The following is a 13701-nucleotide window of genomic DNA, read 5'->3' as shown; positions in this document are numbered from 1 at the left end:
TGAACTGATTGTCGTTAAATGTGAGTGTGCCGACCCTTGTGACCACCAAAGTTATACATTGCCAGTGAGAGCCTTCTTCAATGAAAATGGATTTGTCCATCAAGAAATTATCAATGATGTGCATCAAAGAAAGGGAGAGGCTGAAATGGCACAGGTAGATTGGTTAGCCGACATTGAGCCCAAACTAAAGGACAAACATGCTGCTCTAAGCATTCTTACTTCTGGTGACATTGATAGTGTTTTGATACATATGTTTGCTCTCTCTTTACATTGGCCAAGAAATACAGATGGCTCCTTTAAGAAGCCAGTTTACATTTTGCTTCAGAAGGTCAATACAGAAATGTACAGAATCACAGATTTGATAGAATATTTTGAATCTGTCCTGGGTTTCAAGTATGCAGCACTTAACATTGCAACTATATGTCTTCTAGGAGGCAATGACTTTATTCCAAAACTTCATGGAATGTCTCATGATAAGTGGATGTCAGTCTTTCTTGAAGATGTGAATTCTATAAAAGCTATCATCAACATAGAAAAACGAAATGAGGCCGGAGTCCCTATGGTGGTAACCATCAATGAGGATGTTTATATCTCTGTTGTTAAAAGACTGTACTCTCCCAAAGGTTTAAATCCTGATGAGCTTACACTTGATGAGCTAAGACAACTGACCATACGAATGCCTGGAAAAAAGGAATTCCGACATCCAACGTCATGGATGCCACCATATTCTGCCCTACTCTGTGTGGTTCAACTCTTAAATTGCCAACTTGAGTACATGTTATGTTCATGGGACCATGCTGCTGTTCTTCCAGACTTTCTAGAGAAGGGATGCCTTGTTAAGGATACTGCTGGACAAATACTCTACAATTTTGGAACAGATTGCCATGTTGAAGACATCAATGACCTCATTACAATCGATGAATCGAGTTTGGGCGAAAAAGTCAGTAAAAGAAGGAAAAAGTCCAAGAGAACTATTGACACCCATACACCGCAAAAAGAGGTTTCTCAGAAGCGCAGACCAGTTATGTCTACACCTGTGTAAGTATATCATTTATTAGTACAAATTGTTTTTCAGTAATTGCTGTCAATAATACACTTTAAAAAATATTCAAATAATAGAAAATCTTGCACATCCATAAAAACAAGAAATGAAATAAATTAACACTATTTTATGTTAATATAATATTAGTAAAATGTAGAAAACTGTTACGTAGATTCCTGGTTTTATGTATCACAAACAAAATGTTATTATTATACATAAAACCAGGAATCTACATAACAGTTTGTCTTTTAATTGTCTTCAACTTTACATTGTAACAAATATTTAATGTAGATTTTTTATTACATTTTCAGAAAAATGAAGAAAGTAGCCTGTGCTAAATCACTGCATCTTCCAGGGTCTCAAGCAAATATGGAAAGGTAAAAACACTTTAATTTGATAATTGTAAAAACATTTCAATTTCATAATTTAAGTCCTTTCAAAACTGAAGAAATATCACAAAAAATTACACTTATTCAGTATAGCTATATTTTTGCTATCTATGTGCATGGCTCAGATTTTATTCTGCTAATATAAAAAAAGATTTTTTTAAGAATACATGTATACAGTTTTGAAATGCTTTAATGCCTTTATTTTCCTATTAATCTTTTATTTTTTCAGCTAAGACGTAAGAAAAGACATACAGAGGATGTGTCAACGGAACAATGACAAAGTGAGCTATTTTATACATTAGTAAAATCATGCAACAGTGGAAGCTAAGCCATCAAAACTTTGGACTTAAAAGACTCGGTGCTGTTGAAATATACATGTATATTTTGTTATACTTTGTACATCATGTTAAATGTTAAAATTCTTAAGAAATTCTTAAGAAATAATGAACATTTTAATAAACTTTGTACATATGTTAAATATTGAAATTTTTAAGAAATAATGAGCATTTTAATAAACTTCTTGTACATAATGTTAAATGTTATTTTTTTTTTAAATATTGAGCATTTTAATAAACTTCTTGTACATAATGTTAAATGTTAAAATTCTTAAGAAACAATGAGCATTTTGATAGAAAATACATAGGTTTTCAATGACTAAATAGTTTAAGCTTTATAATCACATCATTGTTTTGTATTTCAACAAATTGATGTACTGTTCCCTGTACAAACTAATAACAAATCATAGCATGTTATGTATCAAACTATATACATGTTTTTTTCCTAAGTCTTCTTTTTCCTAAGTTCAGAAATCAGACAGGACAAATATTAATAATTAATTGATTTAGTGGAAGGTTAAACAAGAGGATTTAATCTGAGTTGCACTTGAATCTATATGTCAAGTTTTAAGCTACTAGTACTTTTCTGTATGTCTATTAAATTTGAATGTACATTTTAATGTAATTTAATTCACATGTTTCTATTTCATGTGTAGCATAATAACCTTGTTTTTTATGCCTGCATAGATGCTTGAATAGAGTTTTTCAAATTCATGAAATATATATATTAAACTGTATCATATCACATTGCTTGTTGTTTTACACATTCCTTCTTATCATTTCACACATTGTCCAGTGAAATTACCAGAGCTGACCAATGCCCTAATTTATAGCCCCGCTGCTGAACGTTAATGGTCCTTTTATTGACTTGGGGGTTAATATTAATTACATGCATCATCTTGGCAATCTAGGAGAAATTCCCTCTCTGCCCTTGTCCTATAACTGGTTGTTCGGACGATCTCAGCTAGAAAACTGGTTCGAAGGTCAGCTATTGACTTATATGTTAAAAGAAAACTTCGTTTACGAAGGTTAAGATGAAGCTAGTATTTCAAAATGTGCTTTTGTGTTTATGCAAATCAGTGACTGAAAACAATGTTATACTTTCTTGGTTCTTTGTCGTTTGAACGCTATTCTTTTACATGTATTACAAATTTAAGATTAAGTGAAGGTGCTCAAAATCTAGAACAGAATGAAATAAATCACCATTAAAACAACCAATTTAATACTTTGGCCAGTCCAACGAAACGGGAACAATTGTCTTTTTTTAATTAAAACGATGACTGAATACCCGGTTGTCCTATATTCGAGCCCCGGTGATGTTTTTCTGTTTATGTTGGGTTTTATGTCACACCTACACATGTATACAGCGTCCCAGCTTGTAGTGTCGTAGACAGATACCAGGTGTCACTCCATGCATTATTTCAGGCACGGACGGCAACCTTTGTAGAACCACGGACCTCTAATAAGCCTGCTAGATAGCTTCCGTCCATGAAATAATTCTACGCTCCAAGCGAGGTTTGGAATCGACAGCGGTGAGGGACGGGCAACTTTAACCACCCTGCCACAGAGACCCTCTGAAGATGCTACTCCTCATATGACACTTACACCGACTTTTCTCCAGAAGCGATAAGAACTGTCCACATTACAGCTTAAGTCAGCGCAAGCAGCAGACTAAATATGAATATTAGGGCTAGTTTGATAGAAGGGAGGTAATAATCAGAAAACTAAACGAAATACTAATAAAACGTTCTTCCTGCCAAATTTTAATGCTTTCAAACGTTGGTTTAAAGTTCCAAGTTAGACGTACATTAATAATCATATATAATATTTAATTTCCGTGTTACAACGTCTAAGTTGAGTTTCGACTCAATAACACATGCATATACTAGCATGTGCATGATTCTATATGACTATATGTGAATTCCTTTGGTCAGTAAACATTTGAAGCATTAAAGCTATTCGCTCACAGTTGGGTGAATTGTTGCAACATGTTCATTTCCATCAAGTTTTGGTATAAATGTATATATAAGTTTAAAATATTGTAAGAAAAGCAAGAAGAATGTGGATTTTCTTCATTATTTCAGAATCGTTACGTACAGTTTACTGCCTTCTTCATAATATATTTTTGAAATCAATTATGCAAAATTATAACATCAGTAAGTTTGTACCACTTGCCACTTTCTCAGTACCCTTATTACATCAACTTTTGCGTAAAAAATAATTTTGCCTTAAGTGTGAACGATTCGTTTTAAAGGTTTCACATACCCTTACACTGATACAAACATGATATTTATTTTGCCAAATCATGAGGTCAAAAATCAAAATATAGTGTGATTATAATGTCTGACTCTGACTGTTACAGTTAATCTAATCTGATTACATCTGATAAAATGTCATATGATGTTTGAAATAAAACGCACTTACAATCCTTGCCTTGCAGTTTGGATTATATACATTCAGAAATGTTGTAAGTATACTTTTATAGATACATTTCTGGGCCATGTAAATCTATTACCCCTGTTAATGACTGTTGTAGACATTTATTGAACAAAATCTAAAACATTTCAATCAGGTACTAACAGATTTAATATCGTCTTTACTATATACTAAAAAGCAAAATAAAACAGTCTTTTTATCTTGAGGGCTTAGATTTATACCCGATATGCAGTCCAGTTGCTATTCAATATTTATATGCTTCCGAAACGGAATGCATACAGTCGCCGCTTCGTCCGTCCGTGTGTCCACCTTGCAATTCCTGTCCGGAGCATATCTAGGCAAGCGCTCACTGGAATTGAACAACCTCTCTCGGAAGAAGAGATTCGCGTTCCGTTCCGATGATTTTCACGGAGTTATTGCCCTTTAACATAAGTAGACTCTAGTGCTATCCATGAAGTATTTCTTAGCAATCGTTCGGCGGCTAGAATTCATCGAAACTTCATTAGAAACTGCGCATTTTGTCTTTATGTTCCGGTCGCATGATCTACTGAGTTATTGTCCTTTTCATCAATAGTATAACACCATCATTTATTTTCAGATCATTTCTCAGCAACCTCTTGATGGAATTCAGCAAAACTTCATATAAAGCTTCACTCCCTAAATGAGGTACGTATAATTTCTTAATGTTCCGGTCCAATGATTTTTTAAGTGAACTATTTCCCTGGACTATTTCACCATCCTTGTCCGGAACATTTCATCTCCTGAAATTCAGTGAAAATTCATAGGCAACGCATATTTGTGTGTACAAAAACTACTTGCTGGAGTTCTAGAAATCTCCTTTGGAATCTTCAATGCTAAGACGAGGTTGAATTCCGCTTTCTTGCTTTCAACATGCAATAATCTTACTTTGGGGGAAATCCATCGGTTTTGCCGATATTTTTTAGCTCTTGCTTTTTTTTTTTTTGCATTCTTTTAATTTTAATTTTGGGTAGCGGGGCGGGGGAGGGGCGATATTACGCTCATTTGATTTTAGAGGTTAATTTGTGCCTAGTCATTATGCACGTATTAATTTGTTACAAAATGAATCCTGCCAAACATTCCAAAATAATTTGATTATGCACCAATAAGACAAATTAGAAACGAACAGTTGTGTGAGAAAACCAACATGGTGCATTTGCGACCAGCATGGATCCAGACCAGCCTGCGCATCCGCGCAGTCTGGTCAGGATCCATGCTGTTCGCTAACGGTTTCTCTAATTGCATTAGGCTTTGAAAGCGAACAGCATGGATCCTGGCCAGACTGCGCGGATGGATCCATGTTGGTCGCAAATGCACTATGTTGGTTTTCTCATGGTGCGGCTCAATTATGTTTACCTGACTGTCCTCGAGTTAGTTTATGCAACAGATTCGTCACATAAATGATATTAAATATTTATAAAAATTTTCTTAATGTGAAGTAAAATTGTCATTTAATGTATGGTCATTTATTTCTAAAGCCATCAGTATTTTAAGTCTCTTCTGGTCGGTAACGCCGGAGTGACTTGCAATCTGTTTTGGTATAGTATATTAAGTTCAAAATTGACATCAAAAATGACATGAAAAAGGCTGAATGTAATTTTTCTACATAAATTCTTTCTTGTCATTATATAACTTCTTCACGTATTACGCACATGTTCACTTGGTGTAAACAATCAGTATATCATTTTACGTGCCACGGGGGCTAGATTAGTATTAAAGTGATACGTCTTTCTACCGATTTGAGAACTGTAAAAAACGAGATGACAACGAAGGCTGTACATCACTCGTCTGAATTTAAACCTAAAACAGAAATATATGGGGCAAGGGACAGTTAATTTGAGAATTCAACAAATCTGTGCTGATACCAGTGCGAAAAAAATTCATAAAAAATCCGATTTTGATTAATTCAGGGCAAGTCTCGAGCGAATGTCTTGCATAGACGTAGCACTACATTTTTGACATTTTCAGCCTGCCGATCCTTTTGCTTCTGTGATAAAAACGAGTAAAACGCAGGTTTCAGGACACTACATTTTGAGACAAAAATGGCCCAAAATGCACACCTTGTGCGACCCGTATCGTATTATCTGCAAATGACTGGCTTAAAACACATGCATATTTTGAAAGCATGTGGTCAGACAAAAATAATGGGAAATGAGGAAAATAATTACCTCAGGTAAGGTTTTAGACACGGCCGTCTACACGGAGCTAGGAAAATCGATACAAGCATATATTTATTTTACACAAGTATCACTCGTACGCAGGAATCCTTAGTTCTATAAACATCATAAATAACCAGTTGAATATATATGCATGTAAAGTACATCTGTCTATTTTATTTAAAAAGCGCACCCGGGACAAATGCGAAACTGGCCCCTGCCACTGAACTAACAACCTGTCCGGTACACTAGTAGTCTGGTTCCCGTCGTACTGCAAACATAGTGAAAAGGGAAGGAACCCCAGACTAGGTACACTAGCGGCGATGTTTTTACAAATCAAATGTATTATGATGTGAACAATCTAATTTCGGCCGAGTTTTGGTAGCGACAAAATGCGTTGCAGAGATACATATGAAATGTTAAGGATCATGGAATGAAATGTATTTTAGTAGTTTTTCAACATCTGGGGCTGTGCTCATTTTTACATTACGCACAAAAGATAGAGATAAAAGGACAGAATGTCTGCTATAAAAATCGAGGGTGAAAGGGTTCGGAGTTCCCCTCCCGAGAAATAGTTATCGTATAAAAACAACAAAAATGTAGATTCCTGAGCGTGTGAAAGGGGCGTCAAACGACGCTTCTTATGTAATAACATTGTATAGTTTTGTTGTTTAATGTGCTAGTCTTGTCCGAGGGATAGTCCACCTAGATTTTGTAAAGCACGAAAATGTTGAATTCTGTAAAACGAAGTATAAATGTGAGGATGGCATGTGGGTCCACCACCTAGATTTTTTTTCAAACATCACACATAAATATAAATGGTGGGTTTAGTGTGTGTTTTATGGGTCCTAGATAAATTGTCCGTCGTTGGATTTAGATTTTTATTTTGGTGTATACATGTGAGTGGTGTTCTTATGTCCTCCCCGGACAACGCATGGAAATGGTGGGTTCTGTATGTTTATATGGTTAAGAAATATATCATTTACTCAGAAATGAAACTTCCTCTGTAATAATTTCATGTATCTTATTATTATCTACAGTGCGACTAAGTTCCGTGACGACTCTCTTTCAAATAATATTGTCCATTCGTCACAAAATATTCTTTTAGTAAATCATGAGATTATCATTAATACCGTTTTGCGTTGGATGTGTACATATCCAACGCATTTTGAAACTACAAAACTACCAAATTGCGTTAAGTATAACGCATTTTGATAGTGACTACCAAAATGCGTTGCTGCTATTTCGAGGTGCAACAATTGATACCTTTTGTATGATAGTATTTTGACAAGACAATCATTCTTTCAACGTTTTCAAAATTGAGGCTCTTGCTTACATCATGACCCCATGGCACGGATTTTGGCCCAGAAATGAAGCATGCTCCAAGTAATGCCTGAGATTCGATCAAGATGTCCTTCTGCCTAGATGTGATATAAATTAAAATTAATCGCGGTCAAGTGTTTTAAGAAATTAATATGGTGTTTATAGTTTATGTAGAGCTCTGTTGTACTGTTCTGTACATTTGGAACACGATGTGATCAGTTCGCGATCGAACCACACAAGTGGCAATTTTGCAACAAACCGTTCCGAGACTTTAACCTAAATATGCATTGCCCACTTTGAAAGTAATTTGTATGTACCCTTGTTTTTAACCTTGTATTAATATTAGCTGTCCAAATATTTAATGTATCAACTTTTATCTGATTTGTGAAGTTCATATAACTTTATATCTATGATACCAGTCATTATATATTATATAAAGATGTGTTCATTATTATTACTAGTGATGAGCAAATCGGTTAGATTTGCCAACCGATTAATCGGCATAATCGGACAAGCCAACTGATTCGATTAATCGGATATAATCGGATAATCGGTTACTCTAGTTGCATATCTATTAGTTCACCTCACAGTGTATGTTTTATGTCATTACTTAAGAAATGAACCATACAGACATCAAATATCCTATTTCTATTGCATCCCTTCATAAACACGGGTAAGTTAACGGCATAAAAGTTAAATATTTGTGAAGATAGTAAACTTCAAATCAGGTACTCGTCTTAATTTCACCAGGGACTTATCCAGTGATATTGTGTTATTAAATTAAAATTATTTGGAGCAAAAAAAAAGTATTAGCGATTTATTCATTCTTAGATAACAACTGGAATGATTTCAATCCCACAAAATAAAAAATTGAAAATACCCTTGCTAATATGCTTACCTAAGTCTTACGGCATGCTATGCAAACTGCCATACTAATGTCAAGAGTTTAGGTTGATGGTTTTCCCCGTTTAATTTTGTAAAAGCCATATATTTTCCAAATTCTGGGTGATCACAGATGACCTCAATTTCTGTCGAGACTTTGGAGGAAGCCAGTTTTACGTAGAGTAGTTTCCCTTGGCGTATTTGCCCCAAAGAATCGTTAATACCAGAAAGAAAAAGGTCAGAAACAACAAAATTATCCGTTTAGGGTGCCAAGTAATTAATCGGTCAGGGAAAAGTGAAGTCGGCGATCGCGCTCATGAATGCAACGCCGACGATTATTCAATTGTCGCCGATTGTCGACCCATCACTAATTGTTACACCAACATCAATCGGTCATATGCCGACTCACCAGCTTTTGATGGTGGAGGAAGATCCAAGTTGCACTTTCGTGCATTATTTCAGGCACGGGCGGGCACCTTGATAGAACCACCAACCTTCAGTCATCTGGATGGCTTCCTCACATATCAAATTTCTATACCTCAAGCGATGTTTCGAACCCACAGCGGTGTGAGGCAAGTGGCTGATTTATTTATGTATGTATTTTGTTGGGTTTAACGTCGCAGCGACACAATTATAGGACATATGGTGACTCATATGAGAAGACCCCAGGTGCATCTCCGTGTATCATTTCATCACGGGGTGGACCTGGGTAGTAAGCCAGTTAGATAGGTTCCTCACATTAAGTATTCAACGCCCGAGGGAGGCTCGAACCCACATCGATGAGGTGCAAGTTATTTGAAGTCAGCGACCTTATCCACTCGGCCGCGGAGGCCGTCGTCAAGTCGTCGAACTCAGCGACTTTGACCACTCAGTTTCACGCCTATATGAGCGTGGAAAAATTTGTCATTTGCGTGATCTTATAATAATATTAGTTGTCAACAAAAATTAATATATCAACTCTTATCTGATTTTGAGGGTCATATACTTTTATATCTATTATATCACTCACTATATAAATATCTGTGTCAGTACCGCAGAGCTATGTTAATATTTAGGACAATTTAAAAAAAACAAACAGCGAATGACTTACGAAGCAAGAAGCAATGTTGCAAATGATAAATGAATGTTGGTTCCAAAAAAAACGAAACCTTTTACAAAATACATGTACATAACATTGCGTAAGCCTTTTCAATATGTGGTCATGTGTCTTTTTCTCTCTTTTTTCAATATCTTCATGTCAACACTTTTTAGAATAAAAGCTATTATTTTGCTTGTTTCGCAATTTATAACATTTTAACCATGGGTTTAAGCTAACGAACGTTGTACTGTAATTAGCTGTAGTGAGCTTCATCTGTTTTGTGTCAAAAGAAACAATGATAAGAGAGGTTTGAAAGCACATATGTCCACTTCATGGCATGTTGAGGGCATTTAATGTTCTATGCTATGACTTTGACTTTTGACTTCGAAAATATATGTCATCATCTCTGCCTGTAGGCAGTGAACCTATGGAGGTATTCCCCAGATATTGAACAGAAACCTTTGACCTAGCGACCCTCAATACAACATCAATTGACAGGCATTTATAATTATGAATTTTGACAATTGTATGTCTGAGCGTTCTTTAGTGTTTGAGCGAAAACTGCTTTTATTATCAAGGTCATTGTGATTTTGACATTTGAACTAGCAACCCCCGAAACATTAGGGCTTATCTAAAAACCACATACAATCATCCTATGAAGTTTGAAGACAATAGATATAAGGTCATTTTTATTTAGTGGAAACCAATTTCAGTCTAGAGGTCACTGTGACCTTGACGTTCGGCCTACTGGCCCCAAAACAGGTAATCCTTCTATAAAGTTTGACGACCGTAGGCTAAAGTGTTCTTTAGTTGTTTAGCGGAAAACATTTTCAGTCTCAAAGTCATTGTGACCTCGACCTTTGACATACTGATCCGCACAACCGACAACAGGTAATCAACTTATGAAGTGTGAGGACTATAGGGTCAAAGTTTTCTTTAGTGATTGAGCAGAAACGGTTTTTAGTTGCAGTCATTGTGACCTTGCCCTTTGACATAGAGTCCTCCGAAACAAAAGGTATTATTTACTAACCATGTGTTATCATCCACTGTATGGCCAATGTTTTCTTTAGTGATTGAGCGGAAACATGTTTCAGTATCAAGGTTATTGTGGTCCTGGTCCGTGAACAACACACTAACCACCGGCAATCATCTTATGACGTTTGACAACTATCGGCCAACTCATCTTTCTTAGTTATTGATAGAAACAATACACCCTTTCCTTTTTAAAGGATGGGGGCATAAAACAAGATACTACTTTCATTTTTGCCTACTCACACTTGGATGTATCTTGATAGCATTTTTGTAAAAAGTTACCTATCGCACAATCGTGGGTTATGAAAAATAAATTATTCTCTTTTTTTTTTTTTGGAGTGGAGGTATTATCGACATTGATTAGTATCTGAATTACAGTTTACAATATAGACCGATGACAATCATGTGCCGTGATAATGACAATCATGTGACATGATTTGGACACTGATAACGTTTATGTGTTATCATTAGTAACAACAATATAACTTCTAGTTCATATAGCTCATATTTTACAATACATTAAAATGGTATGAAAGATTTACATTTTCCAAGACGTTTGATTGGTGTCATTAAACCTTTGGTCTATAAATTGGCATTATCTTAAAGTATTGCACAAAACGTGTACGGTTACAAAAGCACCAAGAGATTACATACCTACAGGATATATTACATTTGTTTTCGGCACTTATAACGTGTCATAATATTTTGATCCAATCAAAGTCGTATTTTTTGTATTTTTGCTTTTTCTGTATATATTCAGAGCCTTTTAATCAGAACAAATAGACTAGATGGAACATAATAATGCATTAGTGCACATGTACTTAAGAATAAGGTAAATTATGGGTTTTCTTACGTTACTGTAAATTTCGTTTTCCAATAAGAGTGCGTACAAAACGAAATGAATTCTCAACAATGCAAATTTTAACGCCATTTATACATCCTGGACATGGGTATATTTTCAGACATCAGAGTATAAGACGAAGAACAACGTTTGGTACTTGTTTCGCGTTGGACATTAGACCATAAACGGACAGAAATATGGCTCACTGCATCCAAAAGCTACAGGATGAAAGGTTTAAGAATTGGCTAAAGGGAGCTCTTGCAATAATCTTTTGCAAAGAAGAATGGAAGATTTTGTGTCGGATGAAATCACACAATTCCAACGAGATATTCTACAAAACATCTACACTAATCATGGAGTTCAGTCACATACAGTCTGCACAGCTTGTACAACCGCAAATGTTCTGCCTTGTGGTGCCCAGAATTTCTGCTCAGTTGGAAAGAAATGTTTCGTGCATGATTCAAAAGTCCCCAACAAAACGCCCAATCAGCAATGCCCGAATCGGATCTGCCAAAGGTTATCGGACGCAATACGAACCATGCATCGGTTCACTAATCCATCTTGGAAGAACACGAATGCAACGTTGTGGTGTACTGACGCCTTCTATATAGCAAAATGCTACCTGCCACCAGATGGTTACAGTGGGGCCACGTCCATCAGAGAGGTCGATTTCAATGGGGGCATCAGTGCGATTCTTACCAATAAGAGGTTCCAAAACAAGTTGGCGATAAGTCTATCTCTGAAAACGAATATATGCACAAAGGTAGTAGATTAAACGTTAACAAATATTGCGTATCATACATGTTTGAAATAATGCCAAATTTGCATGGTTCTTCATCAATAATTACGTCCACGAACCTTTTAAAAAGTATACACTTAAATAACTTACATTGTACTGCTTCTCTGTCACATTAAGTGCATACTTTATATAAGGATTAAGAAATAATTATACGTAATGCGATTATTCTATTTAAACTGTATGTATGTTTTGAAGGCTCGAGATATAGGGAGAGCCGTACGTCATTCGCCGGGTCTGTCAATAGAAGACAATGACCTTAATAGATATATAGATGCACTGGTTGATCTTTTATCTGATGCAAAGTATTTGTCCTCTGATAAGAAGGCAAACGACGCAGTAGATAAACTGAGAAAGGTAATATTAATAGTGTAAGAGTATGTATATATATCATTGTACAGTGACTCGGCTGTGCGAACGCCCTAAGTTATATATTTCATTTTTGCACAAAATATCTTTGAACTGTTTAACAACTTATATCGGTCCTTGTTATTTTGGCGAGGTACCTTGAAATTTCTCATACCCATAAATGAAAACCACTTTTAGTCAGGTTTAATAAACATAGTCCACCTATAATGCTAGATTTTACAAATCTTATGTAGATTATAATGCTTATTTACATACTATACCATAATGTTAGAAATGTCTTTTCATTTCTCAATAATGCAGCTAAAAGTTGGATCATTTGTGATAACAACAGAAGACATAACCAAGATCCTTGAAGATACCTCAAAGAATCTATTGTCAACCAGTGTTGGACAAATGAAAGATCGTCATGACGAGGCCATGAAAAGTATCAGTCAGAAAGAACAAAACATTAAAGACGAAATTGAGAAAAACAGAAATGATATAAATGAGCGAGAAGTTAAGCTGCTGCAAGAGTTAAAAAATGAGATGGGAAAATTGAATCATATTACAAATGAAAGCCTTGATGAACTAATTTAGGCAAAGGAAACCCAGATTAAAGAAATTAGGAAGGAACGAGAGTCACTTCAACAAATGTCTAAAGAAATGATCGAGAATATTGAGCGTTTGGGTATCTCAACATTGGCCAAAGTTCAAATGACAGCAGAGACAGCTATAAATGATATTCAGAAGACAGGGTCAGAATGCATAAATTACAGGAATGATAACGATTATCTCCGATTGAAATCAGGTAACAAACTACGATGAGATATTACACTCGTATTATGCAAGACCTTGCATCATAATCATATGAATACCAAGTTATAACGAATACTATTGCATATTGTCCTATATTACAAAAATTGCTTGTGTGTGGTGTGAGATCGTAGTTTCCATCATATCATCGGTTAATGTCAATTTCCCCGCAGCGGTACTAGCGTCATAATTTGTCTCACAGGCATTCCTAA

The 13701-nt window shown here is 35.5% G+C and overlaps 1 protein-coding gene across 1 annotated transcript; it reads left to right on the top strand.

Annotated features, from left to right (window-relative positions):
* Nucleotides 1-11681: 11681 nt before the first annotated feature.
* On the top strand, nucleotides 11682-13273 carry LOC128549884 (uncharacterized). The gene is made up of 3 exons (XM_053527582.1): nucleotides 11682-12295; nucleotides 12527-12685; nucleotides 12998-13273. Exons 1-3 carry the CDS (start codon nucleotides 11816-11818, stop codon nucleotides 13271-13273), a joined length of 915 nt encoding a protein of 304 aa, XP_053383557.1. The 5' UTR covers nucleotides 11682-11815.
* Nucleotides 13274-13701: the final 428 nt, after the last annotated feature.

This window comes from Mercenaria mercenaria, chromosome 2 (genome assembly GCF_021730395.1).
Source record: "Mercenaria mercenaria strain notata chromosome 2, MADL_Memer_1, whole genome shotgun sequence".
Lineage (NCBI taxonomy): Eukaryota > Metazoa > Mollusca > Bivalvia > Venerida > Veneridae > Mercenaria > Mercenaria mercenaria.
This window is presented reverse-complemented; position numbering and strand designations above follow the sequence as displayed.